The sequence below is a fragment of the Nannobrachium achirus genome (assembly GCF_963921795.1).
Source record: "Nannobrachium achirus genome assembly, chromosome: 23".
Classification (NCBI taxonomy): domain Eukaryota; kingdom Metazoa; phylum Chordata; class Actinopteri; order Myctophiformes; family Myctophidae; genus Nannobrachium; species Nannobrachium achirus.
This window is the reverse complement of record NC_137830.1, coordinates 37,969,645-37,995,151: the sequence shown is the minus strand read 5'-3', so window position 1 is coordinate 37,995,151 and position 25,507 is coordinate 37,969,645. Positions and strand designations below refer to the sequence as shown.

The 25,507-nt window shown below is 42.0% G+C and overlaps 1 protein-coding gene across 1 annotated transcript; it reads left to right on the top strand.

Moving 5' to 3' along the window:
- Nucleotides 1–734: 734 nt before the first annotated feature.
- On the top strand, nt 735–16,388 carry LOC308308996 (serine/threonine-protein kinase 38-like; the record flags this gene model as incomplete). Its single annotated transcript, XM_080754450.1, has 13 exons — nt 735–874; nt 5,743–5,794; nt 6,988–7,110; nt 8,253–8,336; nt 9,521–9,644; nt 10,230–10,384; nt 11,433–11,535; nt 11,860–11,921; nt 13,004–13,121; nt 13,974–14,097; nt 14,742–14,837; nt 15,553–15,644; nt 16,261–16,388. Exons 1-13 carry the CDS (start codon nt 741–743, stop codon nt 16,386–16,388), a joined length of 1,395 nt encoding a protein of 464 aa, XP_080610576.1. The 5' UTR covers nt 735–740.
- Nucleotides 16,389–25,507: the final 9,119 nt, after the last annotated feature.

The window sequence follows — 25,507 nt, the reverse complement described above, 5'->3', positions numbered from 1 at the left end:
CTTAATGCCTAAACGACCTAGTACATGTTTTACACTCAGAGTTAAATTAATGCTCTGTGTGTATGTTTATTAACTGAATGCACCCAGTCCGCGCCCTGAGACCTCTCGTTTTCCCATCAGCGCAGAAATGTCCCAAAGCAAGCTGGTCACAGTGGCAAGCGAGTGATTTGTCTCAGAAGTCAGGAAGTGTGTTGTTGTTGAAAGCTTTCTGGGAGTGGGAAGGAAAAAGGCCCGGCTAGACGAAACAGGCCTCCTATCTGTGGCCTGCAGAACTCTTTATCGTCCAATGAACTAAAATGATACATCTCTGGTGATGTTCTAATGTATATGGAGCTGTTTTCTGATCAGGAGCTGTGCCGAACTGATTCAGTAGGGCTGGGCAATATATAAATGGTGTACAAATATCGTGTTTGAGATTATATCACCTGGGATTTTGTTTATCATTATCTTGTGATATGACAGAAAAATGGCGCTCTCTTCTCATTTGTTTTAATTAAATCCTAAATAGTAAGCAACACTTTGAGCTGCAAGTGATGACGATATCACGATAAATTAAATCTCCACGATTATCGTGAGTGTTTTTTTATCACGATAAACGATAATATCGCGTATCGTCCCATCCCTAATCTAAACTTGACACAACGTTTGACCTGATCATATTGGTGGAATAATAACTCAGGTTGATGAAATGTAATCCCAGGTGAATATGTTTTCTTTGTTTCTTTGACCTCCAGGATAGCATGGCCATGACGGGAGGGACTGCAGCCACCCTTCCCATGAGCAACCACACCCGAGAGAGGGTGACCGTTGCCAAGCTGACCCTGGAAAACTTCTACAGCACTCTGCTCACGCAACACGAGGAGCGTGAGATGAGGTCATTCACACATCTGTATGATTCAGTCTACCCCGCAAACCTTTTAAGAGCCACTGAATAAACACAGACCGCTCGTTGTTGAAATTTGTGGGTTTTTAGAAAACCTCCAGTGATGACGACAAAGGCGTATATCTCAAATTCTAGTCCATGTTACCTGAGAATGGAGGTATTGTCTGAAGTAGACCATAAGGCAGCCGCCCCAATGCGTTTCTGCTGTATTTTGCCAGAGGGATTCAATTCCCAGCAATAACACTGTAACACCATAAAATCCGGAGTGTTATTTAAACTATGATGAGAGTGTGCAAATGGACCCTTTCGGGTCCATTTGTATGGTTCTCAGACTTGAATGACACTGAGGATTTTACTGTGTATGTTCACACAAAAAAAAAAAAAAACACCACCAACGTTACTGCTTCTCTTAACACTTATGTTGCAATGATTTTTAAATCTGTGGAACAGATTTTAGTAAAGACGTGCGTTTGTGGTGAGACATTCAGGCGACCTAGGCGACCTATTTGCCTATTGGCTGTCCCCATGTCACATGGTAACCGAGCTAGTTTCATGATTGGGAGCGGCCTTGCGCTGTTCTGGCGCTGTTCTTCTCGAGTTTGGAAAAAAAGGATCCGTTCCGTTTGTCACATTGTCATGATCGTAAAACTATCTAGTTTTAACGTTCAGAACGTTTTCTTTTTGGACAATAAAAACATTGGCAGCCAGGGGGAAAAAAATCCATGAAGGACACGGAATGCAATCGTTCACTCGCCGTTGGAAAATTGACTTAATAGACTATTCTGGATGTGTGGCTAACGGCTAACGTTAGCTAGCGCTAGCTGCAGGCTAACGCTAGCTAGCGCTAGCTGCAGGCTAACGCAGGCATGTTATACACAATTACTCATGGAATAAAACGGCGACCCAACTCGGAATGCAATCGTTCACTCGCCGTTGGAAAATTGACTTATTAGACTATTCTGGATGTGTGGCTAACGGCTAACGCTAACGTTAGCTAGCGCTAGCTGCAGGCTAACGCTAGCTAGCGCTAGCTGCAGGCTAACGCAGGCATGTTACGTTGTTGCGCACGTAATACATTCACTTCAACCTCGTGTTGAGCAGTTAAACCTATTTGCTACGTACGTCTACAAAAACGTTCTTATTTCAAAGATAAAGTGCTTACTGAAGTCTCACAGATGTCACAGTATGGTACACTCAAGCAGAATTACCCGTATCTTTCGTATTGTTTAATAAACAGCATTTTAATCCGATCAGACGTCATTTTCTGTTGTTTTTCAGCCATGCGACCCCATCGGTTGCGAGGTGTACTGCACTTAGATACATTAATACCTTTTTAAGGAAACGACGACCGATCGGATTAAAATGCTCCTCTTTAAATAATACGATCATTACGGGACATTCTGCTGGAGCCTACCCTATGGTGACATCCGTGAGCCTTCACTAAGCAATTTATCTTTGTAATCTGACCGTTTGTGTAGACGTACGTAGCAAATTGGTTAAACTGCTCAACAGCAGATTGTGTTGAATTCACGGTTGGCGCAGCGTAGCGTCTTTACATTTAGCCCAATAATGCTAATCTACAAAGCAATAACTGATTGATTGATTGAAGAATTTATTAGAAGTTTGCAATAGAAAAAAGTACAGTTTCATGACAGTACAAATCACTGGTACAAGGTCAACTAAAAGGAGATCCTAGAAAGCCGAGGCTTATTTCCACAGGAACCACACTTTAAGTATCTCATATAACATTGAAAGACAGACGGATAGAACATAGTACTTTATCTAACTTTAACTAAAGTTTAAAACATACATAAACCACTTTAGCCCTATGTTATACCAAGGCTATTTGAAAATAGCCGATCTACAAGCTCACAACGCATTGCGGTGCGACGCGTTGTGAGCTTGTAGATCTGCTATTTTCAAACATTTTGTACTTTTACTTTTGGTACTTTAACTCATTTAGTGCCACCCTATCACCACTAGAGGGCGCCCAGTGGCCATAGAATAATAGAGATATGCTGGTAATGCATGCCCAAGCCCTGGAGCCATGACTTGCCAGAACACTTTCCTTTGTGCATGTACAGGAAGAGAATGAAGTTAGCTTGAAGTTAGCTATTGGCTAACAAGCATTTTAGAAGATCTATTCTCGGCAATTTAGCCACGATTAAACCTTGCACACCTCATGCATGGGAAAAAAACAGAGAAGAATGAGCTCTAAAAAATCCAATGCAATCCTGGATTGCATTGGAGTGGATTTGTGCAGTTTGTTCACAGCTTTCAAACAAAAAAATCCGATTGGAAATCCGTTCAGGCATTCTTGAGATAATAGCCATTATGTTTTACATGTTATGTAAACAAAAATGGCTGCCCTGTATGTTAGATGGGGTTGTATGGGGGTGGAACATGCAAAATCGCGATTGAAATCATGTTCACTAGATTTGATGGGGTCCAAACTAGTTCGGGATAGGCACTCTGGGATGCGATAATAATCCCGAACTAGTTCGGGATAGGCACTCAATGAGTTAAGTACATTTGGATACCAATACTTTTGTACTTTTACTCAAGTACATTTTTAATTCTGGACTTTTACTTGTAACAGAGTGATTCTACATTGCAGAATTGATACTTTTACTTAATTATAAAAATGTAGGTACTTTTTCCACCACTGTGTAAACGTTTGTGTTCTCATGCCAATAAAGCTTCTTTGAATTGAAGATTGAATTGAAGATTGCTCCCCATGTGGCGGAGTACACAATAATGGTAAATAAAGTAGCTTACTATAAAATAATCCATCCATCCATCCATCCATCTTCAACCGCTTATCCAGCATCGGGTCACTGGGGTAACAGTTCCAACTGAGATTTCTAGAGTTCCTTAATAATAATAATTAAAATAAACAATACTAATGATTATAATTGCGACCGTCAGGTCGCAGTTACTATGAAAACCTCCACCGCCTGTCTGTCCGTCAGTCTGTCTGTCTGTCTGTCACGTCACATCACACTTTTTTGCCCCTATCCATGTGAAATTCTCCACACACAATCCTTGTCTGCCAATCCACAACCTCCACCCTTCCAGGGACCCCCGCAGCTCCAGGGACCCCCTGCCAAATTTTTTAAAACACATTTTTGAATACTGCTCCTACAGTTTTTGCCCTAAAATCACACAAATCGCTACACAGTATGTCTACACTTATCTCATCGACATGGATCTGTCCCATATAGCGCCACCATCAGGTCGATTTTTTAACACATTTTTGGACCTAAACTTTTTTTTTTCGAATTTTTTTTTTTTCAAACTTTTTTTTTTTTTTTTTTTTTAAAGAATTTTCAAACTTTTTTTACACTAACGTCAACACACCAATCCACATATTTTATATTGACTGTGTGTCAATTCTTGTTTCTCTTCAATGTCCCACGATGCCATGATCTCCATAGACCTCCATGTAATTTATAGTGCACGGATCGTGCACGCCCATGCCTAGATGATGCACCACGTGTGTGCACACTGTTCACAGCTTTCAAACAAAAAAATCCGCTTGGAAATCCGTTCAGGCATTCATGATTTAGCAGCCATTATGTTTTCTTCAGATGTAAACAAACATGGCTGCCATGTTTGAAAGAATGGGTTGGTATGGGGGTTAAACATGCAATTTCGCGATCGCGATCATGCCTAATACATTTCTGGAGGTCCAAAAAAAATGTTGAAAAAAAAGAAATTGAAAAAATCTTATTTTTTCTTTTCTTCAAAAACGGCCCAAACTCGGGAAACTCGGGGTTGGCACAGTGGTGGTACCAATACAAACTCGGGAAACTCGGGGTTGGCACCAGATGTGTTAAGCTGTTACTCGGATCACAGGAACAGTTACAAATATAACCTTGAAGGTATTGATATTGGTTAAAGTAGCAGTGCACATACCTTTTCAGCCATGATCCAACTCAAGTACCAATTTGACTGAGCAACCTTCGCTTGAGTAATATTTGACCAGTACTGGAGTTGAGTACTTTGTCCACCACTGGGTATATCTCGAGATCCGGTTGTCCAGAACCGCCAAGCCAATTGATAATACCCTTATACGGTCATATACTGGTGAGATCAGGGCTCTCCATAATGGACATAAAAGGGACAAGAACAGACAGATATACATACAGTATATGGGGACAAAAGGGCACAGGAAGACAGACAGGCGGATACAGATATGGGCATAAAAGGGGCACAGACAGAGAAATGGGTACAACGGGTGGCGCTACATAACTGGGTGGGGCATGCATTCATATCCCAAATTGTACCCGAGTAGGCCGTTGCCCATTAGTAGTTGTAGGAGAATTGTCTCCCAAATATAAAAACACTTACGTGTTACAATTTAGGCATTTAGCAGACGCTCTTAATCCAGAGCGAGGTAATACATCAATACATCGATGCTAAGAAAAACGTAGGTAGACCAATGTTCAGTAAAAACCTTATAAAAAAATTAAAATAAAACTAGTAAAAATGCTATCTAAATTACGTGTATGGTCATTGAGGGTGCTATGAGCTAAGGTGGAGTCTACCATTCTAAGTGAACAGGACGTTTATATATGTAAACTATTTTTATGTCCATAATTGGCTCAGGATAAGAGCATGAGCTTAATGTAAATATCCAGTGAATGACAGGGATGTAAATGTTTGAGAAGTGGGTTTGTGTAACAGGAAGGTTTCATTTTGAACTCTCTCTGTGGTTGGTAAAGCTGAATAATGCTGTTCCTTCCTCACTACCCGCCAGAGGTGTGTATTGTTTGCTAGTCACCACTCTAATCCTCCCACCTGACCCATCTCTCATTGTGTTTGACAGTGTTTTGTGTCATGTCTTTTGCTCCCAGGCAGAAGAAGCTTGAAAAAGTCATGGATGAAGAAGGCTTGCTGGATGAAGAGGTACCAAAGGCTGACAATAGATGTTTGCACCCAAATAAGGAAGATTTAGTTGTTTACCTTTTCCTCTTGACAATCAGCAAGCGAGTTAACTTGGAAGTGAGAACGTGCCACAAATTGGCCTGATACTGTATGTCGTGAAAGTACAGATTCTGGACTTTTACTTGTAACAGAGTATTTCTTTGATTTCTTTTCATTGATACTTTTACTTCAGTAAGAAATGTGAATACTATTTCCATCACTGGATAGAGAGTACTGGCAATTCAGTGTTCGCCCATTCGCTTGCTCGCATCCATGTTGGGAACGAGTGTGAGGATTGTTCAGGACCAATCTCCCTAGTGTAAATATATTCAGCCCTGTGAAAACTCTAGTTTTTAGTTTAGTTGGCAAAGTAAACGTTAGTTTTCCTCGTGGATACATTTGTTATGCATAGTCAGAGGAAAGAGAACACACAAACTGGGACAAAAAAGAAAGCCTCTACATCCTCCTGTAGATATTTGGATGTGGATGATGCTGGTTTAGGTGCCGGCTACACGAATCTGGATATTTCTGAAGCTAGACACTTCTTTGTGCGATTGGGGCTTGCAGCCACATTAAGCTGGATATTTTGGACGTAAAACTGGATACTTTTGAAACCGGATAAATAAGTGAAGATATTGAAACCTATCCGATTCACTGGATCTGTGTAGGCATGGAATACGGATATTTGCTTGTCCCCCTAGTGTAGGTCTGGGGATTCAGATTATTTTAGACCTAAATATCTTTGTCGTGTGGACCTATATATTTTTCTATGTGGATATCTGAAAATCTGGGATATATGAAATATCCAGACTCGTCTGGCCTAGGCCTTAATCATCATACATGGCTAATAAGACAAAACAAAACCGATCTGGGGACTTTTCAAGCGCAGGATGAGTCACAATGGACTGATCAAGAGGAACTGAGTGAGATTAGATTATTATCTACTTTTCAACTTCAAACCATTGTTATATGTAGAGGGTATGCGCATGATGACATCATCATCATACCCGGAAGTTATGCGGTAATGCCTACTGAGTGGCAAAACAACTACTTTCTGGCCTTGACAGCGCATACATCCAAACAGAAAAGTCCTATCTGATTGCATTAAACGTTGCCACACTTTGACACTCGATTTGCCATTCACTTTATGCATGCGTGTGTGTTGTGCTGTACAGAAAGTAATGCGGCGTTCTCAGCACGCTCGTAAGGAGACAGAGTTTCTGAGACTGAAGAGGACAAGGCTCGGCCTCGACGACTTCGAATCCCTCAAGGTCATAGGTCGAGGGGCCTTTGGAGAGGTACAGTATATATTTTTTAAGCTATATCTCTGGTTTTATGCCTTTCTTTGACAGGACAGAAGGTTCACAGGAAATGGAGAGAGAGAGAGATGGGAGAGACATGATGCAGGATCGGGAGTCTAACCCGCGACAGGCTATCAGGCTACATACTGTAGAGCATTGGTTCTCTACCTTTTCAGGCTGCAACCCCCAAAATAATATTTGAACTGGGGACCCCCCACCCTGCACAGGCACTTGGAATTGTAGGAGTTGGCATTACATTTAGTTTAGTATCTCGATGACAGACTTCTGCAGTGAAAAGGACCAACCTTTTCTTTGACGATGGCTAGCCAGATTGCATTTAGTTTGACTCGATCTATTCCATTGTGAAAATAAACGATCTACATGCTCACAACGCCTCGCAACGTGATCATGTAGATCTGCTATTTTCACAATTTATGCCTCTGATATTTGACAATTTGACCAATGTTTGACCAGAGGTACTAAAAATTGTATGTTGGTCTGTTGAGTGAGAAAACAATGAGCCCCAGCGCGTCCATGAACAAACTCTATGACGCAAAACGTGTCACTTAGGCCCCACTACGTCACGTTTCACACATGTTTCACAACACGGAAGTACGCTTCATGCGCTGGTTGAGCAACTCAATACAAGTTGACGGGCGGGAATATCTGGTGCCCTCTCTAGACTTATTATAACTCTATGAGTTCACTGCAGCCACAGGCAGCTCAGAGAGCAGTGAATGCACTGGTCCAGTATCATATATTAGTGAACAGCACCACCCAATGGCCGAAAATGGTACTGTAGGACTATATGTGTTTGGCAGGCAGCAACTGGGTGCTGTGCTAAGGACAAATAGAATTTTGACAGATCTAAATGTCTCAATAGAAGAGCAGGGAGACCAAATACAACCACCCAATTGTATATGTTATATTGTATTTAATATACTCTACCATACAGATTGGACAAAATAAAAATGTATTCACAGTCATATAAGGACACTGCACAGCCAAATTATATCTTAATGAGATACTGAAACAGATGGTGCACACCTTTGTCAAGTATGGGAATGCTGTTGTTCTTAGCTCTGTGGTGTGTAGAAGCTAGACAAGCAGACAATCGGGCTGTTTTATACTACTCACAGGTTCGCTTAGTACAGAAGAAGGACACAGGACACATCTACGCCATGAAGATCTTGAGGAAAGCAGACATGTTGGAGAAGGAACAGGTGAGTAAGATATTCCTGTCTTCTGTCGTTATGTGTCCATATGGAAATGCATATTGTTCCTTATACCCTAAACCTAAATCAAGACAGTGATAATATCTGGTTCACTATAGAGCAGGGGTCTTCAACGTTTTCAGGCCAAGGACCCCTTAGTTGAGAAAGAGGTGAAGCAGGGACCCCCACAACCTTTTCATAGATTCCATATAGTTTCATTGTTTGACAGCACAATCATCAGTGTATTTTGGATTCATGTCAATTTGTGTTTTCAGATATTTAACCACTTGAACCGTTAATACTTAATAAACTTGACCTTTCACTCTGTAATTAGTCGTCACTTTTTCCCCCTCCGATCTACAAGCTCACAACGCCTAGCAGCGCGAGGTGTTGTGATCTTGTAGATCTGCTATTTTTGGCTAAAGCTCTCAGAATATATGGACACTACGGTTCAAGTGGTTAATAGAAAAAAGAAGAAAAAAAGTTTCTATCACACAAAGATTTGAAGGACCCCCTATAGTAACTCTGAGGACCCCCTAGGTGTGTTGCTCTAGAGTGTCTGTAGTCTGACCCTGCCTGAATATCCCGATGTCGTTCCACTTCATTATTCAGTGTGACAGAATTGTATATGTCACAGTATTTGGATGGGTTCTTTACAATGTTGGTGTCGCATTCTACTGTTATTCTGGACATTGCATTGTCTGACGTTGTGTTGTGACTAGGGATGGGACGATAAGCAATATTATCGTTTATCGTGATAAAAAACACTCGCGATAATCATATCGTGGAGATTTAATTTATCGTGATATCGTCCTCTGTCATGCACTGGGATCAATTCACCTTTTATTTGCCAAGCTGCATAACCGGTACCACTTAAACCCTCATTGGTAAAAGGTACTTGGTATTGGTAATATACGTACTTGATACAGTCTTTTTTTCACTCCATCAAATGTCTTTGCCAAAAAATAGCCGATCTACAAGCTCACAACATGTAGCGTTGCGACGCGTTGTGAGCTTGTAGATCTGCTGTTTTTTGGCAAATGTTCCGCCCCGGGATAATGGATAATTTTGATTATTGCGATAATATCGTAAATCACGATCTCTTTGGTCACAATAATCGTGATATGAAATGTTCATATCGTCCCACCCCTAGTTGTGACCATCCTATTCCTGTGGTGTGGTGTCTCTTTCAGGTGGCTCATATCCGGGCAGAGAGGGACATTCTGGTGGAGGCAGATGGAGCCTGGGTGGTAAAGATGTTCTACAGCTTCCAGGACAAGAGAAACCTCTACCTTATCATGGAGTTTCTTCCTGGAGGTTTGGCACTCTCAGCTGACATTTCTCCCTTCTTCATTTCACACAAGCACGCAAGCACACACACACACTTGGAAGTTCTATTCTGTCTGCATTGATGTGCTGTTTCTACTTGCATTTGAAATATGTTTTTTTCTATTGCTTGAGAGCGAGTCACCGGGCCGTGCGGTGCGAAGGTCGCATGAGCCGACTCAGCGCCGTTCAAGTTACATATCGTCATTGTCGGGTGAAAACCTTGTATGTCCAAAACCGTTCGTTTTGCATTATCATTTTAAAAATGATTTAAACTAGTGAAAACAGCTGTTTTCACTACTTTTGTGCGACGGCCTTGTGTGATGAAGCAGTGCTTTACTTTGCGAAAAAATTTACAAATTTGAAACTTGGAGATACAAGGTTTCTGCTCGACAGTGACGATATACCGGGGGAAAGAATAGTAAATATTGTCCTGGGGACTGCTTCTGCGTCCGAATGCGTCTCAAAGGGACTTCAGCCATAATAAGCCGCATAATGCGGCTTCATATCGCTATCATGCGTTGTAGTATCCTCCGTTTCCTGCACCTTTAGCGGCATTGTTGTTGTGGTCGTCAGGTGACATGATGACTCTTCTGATGAAGAAGGACACTCTGTCCGAGGAGGCCACCCAGTTCTACATCGCAGAGACCGTCCTGGCCATCGACTCCATCCATCAGCTGGGCTTCATTCACAGAGACATCAAGCCAGACAACCTCCTTCTCGACTCCAGGGTGAGCAGCAGCCCTGCAATGTGATCTTACCCAGTGGGTCTCAACCTGTGGGTCTCCCCAATTTATTTTGGGGGGTCCGCAGATAATTAACTTAATGTGCAACATTGTTTTCTCACTCAACAGTAAACAAACCAACATAAAGTTTAAGTGTCTAGAGGGAATCTACACATTTCTAAAGTGCCAATTTAAGGACTTTTTAAGACCTCTAAAATGACAAATTAAACATTGGTCAAAATATTAGAGGCAGAAATTGTGAAAATAGCCGATCTACATGAGGCGTTGTGAGCATTTAGATCGGCTATTTTTAGATCGGCTACGAAAAAACACAAAAACTCAAATATGGAGATCAGTGGCTTGGAGATGTCTGTTTCTGCCCGACAGCAACGCAATACATTGTTTTTGACCAGCATTATGTGAATGGGGTAATATGGTAAAATGCAGTGCTACCTGATACGTTGTTAGCCTATAGTTATTTTTGACTCGTGACGGCTTCACTCGAGTCTGAGTCGGTGCATTGATAACGCGCTGGTTTAAGTGCCTCATTATTTCACCGTATGATTGCTATAGGCCTGGAAATGGGGTAAAATTATTTTGAAAGGTTTTGAAATGTCATTTGTTAAAAATGTGTGGGAACCCTGATACATACACATACATTACAAACCTGTACAGACACATACACATGGATCAAAGTTCTCAGTCGCTACGACTGATTTCAGTCATTTGGATTCCAATAGAAGCCAGCATGTCCTCTATGGAAGCATGCCATGCACTGAAAATAGGCTGTCTACTGACTTAAGCTGAATATCGGAGTGAATTTCGGAGCACGCAAATAAAAAAATCATCCTCACGTTATGTCAGTTACATTTGCACACTGCCGCCCGTTTCGCACACCACTCGGTCCCTTGCTCTCTCTATCTCTCTCTCTCTCCTTGCCCTGAAAAACGCATTTCGCAACGAAAAACGCAGCAGTGTGCAACCACCTTTACTCACTGGTGCACACACTCACACCTAAGGATATTTATTAAAATATCTTCTTATTTCCTCCCAGGGTCACGTCAAATTGTCAGATTTTGGACTGTGCACGGGACTAAAAAAGGCACACCGTACAGAGTTCTACAGGAATCTGACCCACAACCCTCCCAGTGACTTCTGTGAGTTACAGTATAGAACAGAAAAGACCATTTGGGCTGTAATTGTTTTTGCAAATACATCTAAAGGTTCTGTAAGATCAAGATGCTTAATAATATGCTTTGTAATCACCCATTTCCCTACCACTAACTGTGGAAATACGACATAAGCCAAGATCTGTGTGTGTGTTTATCAAATAGAATAATTGAAAAACATAGAAAGATTATGCGATTATGAATGTAAATATTATTAGTTGCGACCCTAACAGCTGCTACAGTATGTTTTTGAGCACTTTATTGTTAACTTTTACCTCTTCTCTTGTTTGGTTCTTTTCATGCAATCTGCAGCCTTTCAAAACATGAACTCCAAAAGGAAAGCAGAGACATGGAAGAAGAACCGGCGGCAGCTGGTAAGTGAGTTATTAGAGGCCGCAATGGAAGTTCAAAATAAATTACACCTGGTTACACCCACAGATATAAAAAGCTGGATACCAGTTAATTGGTGCGACTAGTAAACTAGGAACTCTGCCACTCAAAAGTGACTACAGACCAATCACAGCAAGGCTTTTCCGGGACTTACATGGTATGAGGAGACAAACGTTTACATTGCCAAAGCAAGTGCTTCTGGGAAAGATGGAGTCCCGTATCTGATTGGCCTACCGAACGTCTCCTTCTGTGACGCACACAAATTCAGAATTCTGGAAGCTTGTCCTTTTTTACCAACACCCCAGAGCCGGAGGAGGCATCTACCTTTCTATGTCTATGGTTACACCCACCCTGCAACTCCAGGCCTTTGCTGAACTGGTGCCACTTTAAGCGGCCTACTTTATTTCTGTGTAAATGTTATAAATTCTTAAACATTTTTGATTATTATAAAAAAGGAATTACTGCAAACATAGTAGATCTACAAGCTCACACAAGTGTCACAATACATTGTGAGCTTGTAGATCAGCTACTCTTAGCTATTTTTGGGCGGTGCCCTGGAATGAGCTAAGCTCCAACATCTGGCTTTGTCCGGGCTCTGAAGTTGAAGTGTGGCCTATATCTGGCCTACATCTTGGCACAAAGCACTCAAGGTTTGTTGTACGCCCAGGGTCACATTGGCTTCACGGTACGCTTAATGAAATTAACTCATATAGCACCGCTCACTTCACACTTTGTGTGATTTTTCATATAACCAAGTGCAAAGATAGCAGATCTACAAGCTCACAAAGTGTCCCAATGCATTGTGAGCTTGCAGATCGGCTATTTTTGCTACTTGTCATATAACACAAGTACATGAGGCTCAAGTGGTTAATTGGTCTAGTTAAATACAAGTTGTAAAAAAAAAAAGTATTGACAGAGCTGCTTGGGTTGTATTGAATAATCAATGAGTCGATATTCAGATGTCCAAATGTAAAGTGTCACGCTGACTGCTGGATAAACATATTCATCAATATGAAGTTTTCTTGGTTCAGATAACTAATGACCATTTTACCGTCACCCATTCCAGGCCTATTCCACTGTGGGGACACCAGATTACATTGCCCCTGAGGTCTTCATGCAGACGGGATACAACAAGCTCTGTGACTGGTGGTCTCTAGGGGTCATCATGTATGAGATGCTAATAGGTAAATAATACACTAACAAATGACTCCTAACTACTTTAACATACTTTGTCAAACATCCCTTTCCCGGGCCACATTAGCTACTTCATACTGCAGGATCCTGAAGCGTTTAACCCATTTAGGCCTGAGGCCGATTCTAAAATATGTTTTCAAAAATTACAAAAAAGAAATAAGGAACATATTGCTATACGTATATACTGTACATCGCTGGTTCCCAAAAACTGGGTCGGGACCCATTTGTGGGTCGCGGACACATTTTTATGGGTCCCTTAATTTTTTTGTTTCCTACGTTTAAAAACAAATATATTTTTCTAAAAAGTTTCCTAAAAAGCTAAGATTTTCATGAATAAAAGGTAATTTCATTTAACATACAGTATGATATGCCTTTCCCGACAAAAGTCGGGATTTCAAACCCAGCTGTCGTGTGCTTTTCCAGATAAAAGTCAGGATATCGTTTTATATTAAATAACACTAGAGCTGGGTCATTGGGACCCGCAGGTGAAAGAAAACGTAATCTCTTGTGATCCTTTGGGTGATGACGTCATCAGAAAGGGAATAATCTCCGTCGTTGGATTCAATGCATTGCTCTGCATAAAAACAGAATCTTTCTCCAAATCGCATCGATCGTCTAAACACTTTTCTTCACCGCCCCGTATCTAAGCAAAAAAAAAAACATCTTGATCGATATGACAAGTTCAACATAGTGAATTTCCACAACATGGAAACGTAGGTTTGGGAACCAATGCAGCCCCCAAAAGGGGTTCCCGTTATTCAATCCCCTCAGTGTTAATTCAAGTGTGATTTTAGCTGAACTGAACTGAGGATTTAACTGTGTACTGCATGTTTGTGTTCCAGGTTACCCTCCATTCTGTTCTGAGACTCCTCAGGAGACTTACAGAAAGGTCATGAACTGGAAGGAAACGCTGGTGTTTCCACCTGAAGTACCTATCTCTGAGAGGGCCAAAGACTTAATACTGAGGTGTGTGTGTATTTCTGCTGTGTGAAATAACTACACATTGGATGGTCAATTCAAGAGCACGAGCAATGACTTGGTTTAACACTTTAGTTGTCCAAGGGTCGATTATTTATTTGACAGCCATAAATGTGGCACCACGTTGTGGCTGTATAAATAAATGGGGCAATTTCCAAGTTTTTTTTTTCTTTTTCCTTTTTTTACCTTCACTGTAGCTGTCATTCAATAAACACCATCTGTTTAAAATGTAAACAGATGGTTGTAATGGGGTAAATTCAAATCATCTTCTATTTAAACTTTATATAGAAGATGATTTGAATTTGCCCTAATTGGTAATTACAACCGGGAAAGCATCTGTGTCATTTTTAGTCTTCAACAGGGGGTCCGGGACCCCTAGGGGGTCCTCAGAGCTACTACCAGGGGCCCTCCAAATTTTTGTGTGACAGAATCTTTTTTTCTCCTTTTTTATATTAACCACTCGAACACTAACGTCCATATTCTGCTTCATCTCTCTCTCAACTAAGGGGTCCTTGGCCTGAAAACGTTGAAGATCCCTGTTTTAGATGTTTCCATTGGCTATTCAAAAATAGCTATTCAAATTTTCGAAAAATCTTGAAAGTGGGAGAACAATAAGATGGTTTCCTTTGCAGGTACTGTACTGATGCAGAGAACAGGATTGGAGCTGTGAGCGTGGAGGAAATCAAGAGCCACGCGTTCTTTGAACCAGTGGACTGGGAGCACATCAGGTACTCTTTCAACTTGAGGGAATTGGGTCATGGTCAGAGGTACTTGCGTAGCGGTCCGGGCACCTAGGCTCGTAGCCACTCGTAGCCGCGGTGTCGAGTCTCGATCCCGGCGGCCGTTGCTGCATGTCACTCCCCATCTCTCTCTCCCCATTTCCTGTCAACCTACTATACTATCAATAAAGTATAGTATTATTAAACTTTCTTAAATAAACTAATAAATAATAAGAATCGTCAAATCAAAAATAAATAAATTGGTCTGACCCTCCAAGTGCACCAGAGCAATACATTTAACTTAAAAATGCAATGGAAAGGGATGATACCCACTGACCATGACCAAGTTTATAGGTTACTGTGGTTATTTTAACCTTTTGACAAATTTTCCGGACTATTGGTTTTCTTACTAAACCATTTACACACATCATCTAGTAATTATCAACGAAAAGCACCAGACCGCTCTCTTATAATGTTAATGTGAATGGGCTCCTCATAATATGGGCATAATACAATTATTTCATTGCATTGTCTTGACCCGAGTGGACTCAGTGGGGGAAGAGTCCCGAGTCCCTTAGCCCGAGACTGAGTCAAGACGAGTAAAATCATGCGAGACCGAGACGAGACAGAGTCAATGAAAATTAGTCCTGACTCGAGTACTACAACACTAGGTTCTTGGAATGTGTCATGGAACAAAATGTTTCCATCTGTGTTACTTCCATAGAGAACGACCGGCAGCCATCTCCATTGAGATCAAAAGCATCGATGACACGTCAAACTTTGATGACTTCCCTGAATCAGACATACTTCAACCAGGTTTGTCACAAACTTGGATTTACTGCAATACCATATCAAGAAACATATATATATATATATAGCGTTAGGGTTGGTTGCTGTGATACTACATACTGAACGTAGTCATGAATGTTCTTACTTCTGTTCGTGCTAGCATCAAATATTTTATCCATTCAAAGCAGAGAATGTTAATGAGTGGCATTTTCCCCTAAATCTTCTGATTGCTAGTATATTTTAAAGGGTATGACATCCCTGATGCCATCCCACTAGCTGCTACATAGTTAAGTTGGCCTGGAGGTAGCCTGGAACGAGACCAATCCGCCTGGGCAAAAAGACTTGCCCCTGGCGAATATGTGTCTGGCCCCGCTCAATTGTGAATCCATTTCCTCTCCCCAAAGATTTGGGGGACCAATCAGGGCCCAGCATTGGTCTGGTCTAACCAATCGTGTCCAGAGCCATTTATTTTAACCCATCCCTTGGAAATGAAAATTCTGCTTACGAGTCCAGACTATAATACGCAGTGAGGAATTAGTATGAGCAACACCAGGCTAGCCTGGAGGATCATGGGCCATTTGCAATGGATGTCATTGCCCTCTAGTGACCATGAGAGGAATGACACCGCCTTTTTTGTCTTCAGCTGCCAATGTTACAGAGCCAGACTTCAAGTCGAAGGACTGGGTCTTCCTCAACTACACTTACAAGCGCTTTGAAGGGCTGACTCAACGAGGCACCATCCCCACCTACATGAAAGCAGGGAAGGCCTGAATTGCCAAAACTGGACTGCCTCAAGAAGGGACACTTTTACGGACACAGGGTCTGGCTTTCAAGCCCCGCTGGTGCTGAGCAAGTAATCAACCACTTTCAAATTGGTGTCAATATTCTGGGCATGTCATTGTAGGTGAATATGTTCAAAATGTTTTATTTATTTGAAATAGCCGTTCTACAAGCTCACAATGCGTTGCATCTTGTAGATAGGCTATTTTTGGAAACTTTTGAATACGGCTTAAGTGGTTGATATCCGCACGGATTACCAACTAAGTGTAACCCATGCCACATGCTTTTTAGGTCTGCTGCTTGGCTACTTCTTTGAGGAAACCAACAACTCTGGGTTGAGGAGCATTATTAACACAATACCTCTGTTGTTTATATATTACACAGTACACACCCACCATCTTTACACTTAGGTCTCAGGCCAGTGAGCTGCTAGGGCACTAAATATGCATATCTGCATGTTTGACTGCATAATATCTCTGGGGAGGACATACACCTTTCTTCAAAAGGTATTCATGGGGCTTCATAAGGAGTCACTATTTAAACACTGTAACGCTGGTAACAATATTAGTGGCTAAATAAGTTATGATGTGTAGATGACATGGTTCAAAAGACGATTGCCAATATAATATTTTTGTTATGTTCAAATGTAACGCCTCAATGATCCATATTTTTCCAGCATTGTAGTTATCATCAGTCTAAGAGCCAATAGTTTTTTCGTCCCTGGTTACAAAGTGCCTTTATATAGTCTATAAAAATATTGAAGGAGATATTTTATTAATGTTGTTAGAGTTTGATTTGCAAAAAAAGATGATCTGAATGAAATTATAAAATCAGAAACGTATTATCTGTTTGAGGAAGTAATCTTGCATTCGATGGCTATGAAACAGGCATTTGTTGATCAGAAAGTGAGCAAAATATTTTAACTGAACTCAACAATCTTTATTCTCTTAATTAATCAGTATAGTTCCAGTTAGGCCAAATTGTGATGTACCATTTGGAAAAAAACACAAAGAGTTGTTACTTCAGTTTGATGAAATTATAATCTATCAAAAACATAGTGTTTTGAAATTTCCTGTCACAAACATAGCTCAACACACAAGAATTTTTGCTTTTTATATTGAAACACTGAAATCATACCCAAGATGAGTTTGAATTATGTTTTCCTTTTGAGTTCTTTAGTTACCAGGCTCTTAAAATCAGAGAACAGTCAATATAAACTGCTTAGCCAATTTTGGATAGTTGTCTAAAATATACATTATTTAAAAGACATTTTCAGGACAGATAATGTTGTTGATAACGTTGATGAGAAAAAACTCACATCCTACCAATGTCTCTAAGCGTCACTTCACACAACACTGTCGCTGAAGCATAAATCAGCCTTAATCATCAGTCCTAGCTTCTTTTAATTAAGTATAAATCAGGCTTAAGCTGGCAGCATACTTCAAAAGTAAATTAACAAAGAGAAGAAAAAAAAATCCTACCTATTTAGTCACTATGCAATTCCCAGTTCCACCATGTACTTCAGTCCCATATCACTACTGACCCCTGCTGGTTGGTTGTGTAGAAAAGCTTTTACCTCCTCCAATAAACGCGATTTCACCATTCACTTCTTTGCACCTGGCAGTGGGGAGTTTCCTCCAGGGTGGCCATGAAGAGCAATGTGCTAACCCTTCTTGTTAAACTCCCTGCACCCTGATCACCCTGTAGGAGTCGCTAGTGCAGCGACTAGAGATTGTGTTCTCTGGAGCACCCAGGCAAGCCAGATGCACTGTCTACTTGGCCATTCACGAATAGTGATTTTTAGTATTCGAATTATTCGACCTCAAAGTATTCGAATAGTCGACAGGACTGGCCAAACTGTCAAATATTTAGTAAGCAAGAGGCGTTGAGAGCATGTAGATCTGCTATTTTCACAATATTTTTCTGTGGAACTGAGTCACATTAAATATAATACCTACAGTCCCAAGTGCTTGTCAGGGTGGGGGTCCCCAGTTCAAATATGTTTATTTTGGGGGTCACGGCCTAAAAAGGTTTGAGAACCCCTGGTTTAGAGCATTAACAAATTCATCCACCACAGGCATTGACATTCTTATGACTTCCTATGTAGCCAAGCTTTATAAACTATATATTTTTTAAAGAGAAAACAATAAAAAAATAAAAATAACCGAATATTCGATTTCGGTGAACAACGTCGAATAGTGACTTTGATATTGGAATATTTGGTGAATGCCCTACCGTCTATTAGTTTCTGCGGTGGTGGGCAGGAACTTTACCACTACATCCCCCAGACTCCCAGAAGTCAACAGATCTTTGGCTTGCCGAAAGTTCTCTGAGTCTGCACTCTGCAGACTTCATTTATTTTTTTATACTCTAAGCGGTTTCGCCCATTCAGTATGGAATATGAATTTCTGACCCGATCACATTCGATGTTGTCATCTGCTTCGGCCAGAGGAAGCATGTGTTTCTCTGGAAGTATGCTGCCCACTTAAATCTTAAGGCATAGGTTCTTTAACTGAAGCGAACATCAGGCTTAATCATCTCTCATAAATCTGTCATGTAGCTTCTTTAACTACCTTTAAGAAAGTGTATAGGCATACTTGTTTGTTAGTGGGATAGCTGTGCTTGCTTTTATATACTGATCTTAATCCTACCTTACGTAAAGGGTTAGGGTTATGTGCAGACTAGTGTGTGTTGGATATTTCAAAGGGAGAAAAAGGTTACACATATTGTACATATTGGGAGGGGAGCAGAAGAAAAGACTTCTATAGGTAGTAGTTTTTGGATTCATATTGAGAATAAATCTTCCCTTGATGTGTCTGTTCGTTCACGCTGTTGGCATCGGTCATTCACTGGAACATGCTTAAAAAGCATCACAATCTAACCTGCTACTTTTAGGCTGTCTTGTTTCACTGTCAAACACTTTAGAATGTTCATGTAACCCAGATTCGAAGAGTTATGTGTCACCTCTCATCTAAAATCCACATGTACCCTAGCATCCCAATTCTGGGGGCAAATATTCAGCAACAATAGCAGATCCACAACATGATCATTTTTGATTGATTGAATACTTTATTAACAGGTTGCAAGCAGCAAGTATAATTACAAAAATGTCCCGAGGGCTTCTTTCCATTGTGGTCTGTAGATCTGCTATTTTGGGGTTTAAGTGGTTAATTTAATCCCATAAGCGTTATCTTTCAGAGTTAAATCAACATTCATGTTGACGTACCGTGTTTAAATGTATGTTCTGTTGATTGTTCTAGACTGAGAAATCATAGGTCGCAATTCATTCACTTTCAAAAATAGAATGACAGTCAAAGATACAAGGTGATGGAAGACAGATATTTTGAGATATACATATATATATATGAAAATAACTTGAACTCCTGTGCTGTGTCACTTTAAATGGGTCAAGGTATCTATCTATCTATCTATCTAATTTGTCGCTCCTCCGGTCCCTGTTGGCTCAAAACGAGTTCAGAAATGAATAATGGAGACGACCGAATGAACACACTCAGGAGGTGGAGGAACATGTCAGCCTAAAGCGTCATTCCCACCAGGCGCGATAAAGATAACGATATGTCGCCGTTCACGTCAATTATATCGGTTATCATTGTGGTGTAGACGCTACCATCCACTCTCATCCACTTAAATGGAGAAGGATATTTTTGTTGTTGTTATCGTTATTGTTATCGCGCCTGGTGGGAATGGCGCTTAAGAAGGTCAATTGCTTGACCTCAACATCATCATGTATTCAAATACAACGCTAGATCGGTTCCCTGAATAATTCAAAGCTCTTTTTCTTCTTCTTTTTATGGACCAAACTCTTTGCAGATTGTGCAGCTAAATGTTTCATTCATTCAATAATATATATCTGCATGATTCTGCAAAGGATCTCCATGGTACATGAATGAATATCGAACCAGTTTGACTCAACCCTGTCATTCTTGATGCAGATGATAGATCTCTTGCTTAGACATGATATAAAGCACTAAGAATCCCTTTCAAATACCTTTAAACAAAATAGTCGGTCTAGTCAATTCAATTAACACTTAACAGAAATCAGACCAGGTTTCATAAATGATAGAATCTGCCTCTGGTGGCCCAAGGCCCCATAACTGTCACACTTGGTTAGTATGCAAACCATGCCTTCAAAATCCTTTCCCTCTGTGCTACAGGCTACTAATTAGTAAGTTGTTTAGTCAGCATTCATAGCAAGACCTCAATCTCAAAGGTAAAATTGTTCACTGGCCAAGATGAAGCTGTTAATGTATTTTGTGTAATGATGTGTACATTCTGTTGTGGATATTTGAAGGGAACAGGTTAGGATGGGATGACAGAAATGGTCATTAATATTCATGTTGTTTACCTTTTATGTTGATAAAATGCTAAAAATAAAATGAAACAGATTCAAAGTCTCTGGGGCTCATGTTTCTTTGCAAGTGTTGCAACAAATGAGACGTGTGACAACAATTATGTTGGGGAATATTGGGAAAGTCTTTGAAGACATTCTGAAATATAATTGTCCAGAAGTTCAAATGAGCATTCACCCGTAAACAGAATTAACATGTGATAACACAATTATATTTCACAGTTCAATCAATGCAATCTGTAACCCACTCCAATACAAACAGACAATGATTTTACTTGGATCATAGAATGATATATCTTTTTTTAAACGTTTACATACTGTATGCTGTATTTCACTTTAGTGGGGATCAGTTGACCAGAGAATGCCCGCATCTGTCAATTCGCTACTATTCACTAGGACTGTTTACAAAGTTGGGACTCTCGTCCACTTCTTTGCTCTCCTGACATTTGAGAGTGACTTGATACTGAATTGTCTGAGATCAGTTGAAAGGGAGTATTTTCTGGAAATGTCTTTAATACACTTTAACCCAGCAGATGGCTTCTCAGATGGCTCAGACTCCTAAGGTATGTACAGTATAGGTCTACGTATTTGTGACAATTACAAGCTATATTACCATTAATGAGACTCTTATCATGTTTTAGCTTATATGATTGATTGGGATTTTTTTCTTGGTCAATAACACCATCTTAAATCATATCAGTATCTGTTGAAACTAAGGGCTTAGTGCATTATCCATACAAATCTATAAATTGTGGGGTTATTCAATATTATAGTCACTCATACATATTATGAACGTGCATGATATGTGGGGATATGCAGGTGTGGTAGCAGGATAGCAGCGGTAAGCATGAAACACTGGATAGACACAGGTCTGTGTTGTAGAGCAGTGGTTCTCAACCTTTTCAGGCGGCGACCCCAAAATAATCATATTTCAACTGGGGACCCCCACACGCACCCTGACAAGCACTTCGAATTGTAGGAGTTTATCGAAGCAATCAATTAGTTTGATTCGATCTGTTCGATTGTGAAAATAGCAGATCTACATGCTCACAACGCCTCGCAACGCGCATGTAGAGATGGAGCTGTGTGTGTGTGCAAGTAAAACAATGTGCAAGCTGTGATAGAAGTTTATCAAATGGAACCCAACCACCTTAAAACCATTGTATATATCCCTGCTCTGCCTGCACGTAACCTTGATTTCAGGAGACGATCACTTGGGTTAAGATATACTTTATTGACCAGAATGAAGCAGAAAGCAAGCATCACACAGCATGGCATATTGAGCACCCTACTATAGAGACAGCATAGAATCTAAGCCTATATCTAAGCGCATAGTATTGGCAGCCTACCTTAGCTCTACTATAAGACAGCATAGAATCTATAGCCTAAGTTAGCATGGTTTGGCATGGGGTTCTGCCTCGGGCCATGGCTCGCTGAACCCACGATCCTCATGTTACCATGAGCATCGAGGGCATAATCTAATTACAGCGAGCCCTGGCCCGATACCCCCCGAGGGGGATCTAAGGCAGAACCTGAAGGTGGCGCTGGGGTGGTGGCGGGGCAGTGCTATGCAACAAGACTGAGTCCCACCATCTGACTTCCCTAAGAACTATGGGTAAGGGGGGGGGCAGGACCTAGTGACCCACCCCCCTCCGCGCGCGCGCTCCCTTGGGACCGCCCCCTGAACTCGCTTTGATCCTTACGAATCGTCGCACTATTTCAGGAGACGATCACTTGGGTTAAGATATACTTTATTGACCAGAATGAAGCAGAAAGCAAGCATCACACAGCATGGCATATTGAGCACCCTACTATAGAGACAGCATAGAATCTAAGCCTATATCTAAGCGCATAGTATTGGCAGCCTACCTTAGCTCTACTATAAGACAGCATAGAATCTATAGCCTAAGTTAGCATGGTTTGGCATGGGGTTCTGCCTCGGGCCATGGCTCGCTGAACCCACGATCCTCATGTTACCATGAGCATCGAGGGCATAATCTAATTACAGCGAGCCCTGGCCCGATACCCCCCAAAACTACAAACCCCCAAAGCACGCCAAAATCTCAGAATCCCATGCCAGTGCTAGCCAATATTACTAAGCAAAATATTAAGCAATGATATTGGCAGCTTGCCAAAACGCTATAAGTACTGCTAAAGCAATTTAATAATTAAGAATGTTAGCAGCTGCAGACCGAACCCAACGGTGAGGAAGGTGGTACTGCTGACTATAACGATATACTGCAATCTGACTGAAGCCATACTAAAACACCCTAGAGAAAAGCGGGAGCAGCAACATGGACGTATATATATATAGACAGCAGAACCAGAAGCAGCGATGAAACCTTTAATTCATATAACTACAGCGCCATACAGCTTCACATCCTACCTAACTAACACCCCAGCAACCACCTAGCTTTTGCATGATAGAAATATTGGAGCGTGCAGCGATGCAATTAACCTAGAACGAGCAAACCTATCAGCAACACAGTGGCCTAATATAGTGCGGCTGCACTGACATATCTAACTTGCAGCAATACTGAAACTATCTAACTTGCAGTACTGCTAAACGGCCCAAGTGAATAACGGGAGCAGCATCACTGAAAACTATATAACTGACAGCAGAACCAGAAGCAGTGGTGAGCACCGTTTATTCAGAATAATGATCTTATGCCAGTGCTAGCCAACGGCGAAGGAGGCAGCTTGGCTATACTCTAAGCAAATACCTTTTAACCTTACTGCGGAGCGGGGGGCAACTAAACTATGTACCGCCTAACCTAATGCTTCAGAGTGCTATGGAATACTAAAGGCAACAGCGAATGGATGTGCGATTACTGCTGAGCCGGAGATTGAAATATTAAAGCGTAAAATTTATCGTGGCCCGCAACCTATCAGGGGCGCGAGCCCCGAGTAACGCAACAGAAGCAGCAAAGAAAACATGCAACCTATCAGGGGCGCGTGCCCCGAGTAACGCAACAGAAGCAGCAAAGAAACATGCAACCTATCAGGGGCGCGTGCCCCGAGTAACGCAGCAGAAGCAGCAAAGTGAAACCCTATGGAACAACCCTGCTAATAGTGCCTGCAGCACTATTAGCATCAGCAGCAGAAGCGTTAACTGAAGCGCGTCCAACTCCAGCTTGGAACCATCACGCTTTGGTCAGTCCTGTGTTATGTGTGCTTGATAGCTGGGCGTGCAGGATCTTGAGTTAGCTGAGGGCACCAGAAGTGCTGGTGGTGTGGCTGCACCGATCCGGAGAGAATGCAGAGTGAAGATGGGCGGGCCGCCAATCTAGCAGCTCTCTCCGGGGGTCGTGTGACGAGGACGTCGGGCAGACAGCCCAGTGTTCAGCATGGACATGAAAGGACAGAAGGGAGAGTTAGTTCTGCGACTGACACTGGTGTACCTTCCCTGGTTTAACTGCGAGCTGCAATCTTCAGAGGCCATGTGCTAGTCACATCTTAAGCCTGGCCTTGGTGACCGCATGTGCTTGCTGCAGAATATACAATCTTAGCTTTAGCTGACCATAGCAATGAAACCACGCCTAGGGTCGCTGATTTTTAGGATCACCGAGAAATTTTTCGCAGCCCACAGAGCGCTCTGCTGCAGAGTCTGCTGCTGCACATATAAGAATCTCCACGAGATACCCGTCTTGACCTTTAAAGGCAAACTATGCAAGCCTAGAGAGCGGCTAAAGCCCAACATTCAGTACAAGTAAGTCGCTGCTATGTAACTATGGTTGCCTATTATTAGCAGCTTAGAGAGCGGCTGAACGCTCACAGAATCGAACAAGCAAATGCGTTGCTATTTACCTGCTAGAGTGTGGCTCCTCAGTGCATCTGGGAAAGCTGCAGCTGGCGAGAGGAATGGAGTTCCCACCGCTGGTGCTGAAACTGCAGCTTCCCATGTTCCCTTGCGACCTGGCGGTGGCGACGACGGTCACAGCCTGACAGCGCCCCCGGAAGATGGGCCGGCACCCCAGGCTTCCAGCACGACGCAGCGCTGGTTCATGCTCATGGTAGCAGCGGTAATAGCATCAACTGATGCTGTAGCGGGCGGGCGGGCAGCCGGACGGGAGGGCGGGCGGGCAGGAAGGCAGGCAGTGCAGGCGGGAGGGCGGGTGGGCAGGCTGGCAGCCCATGGCAGCGGCAGAAGCAGCGGAAGCTGTAGTAGCGACGCCCTTTCCAGTGCCAACCGACTCCTGACTGGTCTCATGGAACTATACAGTAGTGGACGAAACTATAAGAATAAACATGTTAGCAGAAAACACTCAGCCGCTGCAGCGCGACGCTGCAACGATGGCATGCTGTAGCAGCCGCTATGCAGCGGCTCCAACAAGAAGCCGAAAGGACAGACATGATGTCAGCAGCAACATGTAGCAGCCGTGGCCCGAAGCTACAAAGAAAAACGCGATTTAGTGGAACATGTAGCAGCTTTAGCACAAAGCCGCAATGCTAACCTGATGCCGTGGCAGGGGCATGCTGCCGCTCCGGCCTGGAGCTGAAATGACAAATCTGTTAGCAGAAACCTCAGCAGCTGCAGCGCCATGCTGCTATGGCAACCTGCTGCTGTAGCCGCTATGCAGCAGCTCCAGCACGAGCTGAAAGTATAGAAATCATGTTAGCAGTTAGACATGTAGCAGCCGCAGCAAGAAGCTATAAAGTAAAACACGATTAGTGGAACATGTAGCCGCTTTAGCATAAAGCTGCCATGATAACCTGATGCTGTAGTAGCGGGCCTGCCGCG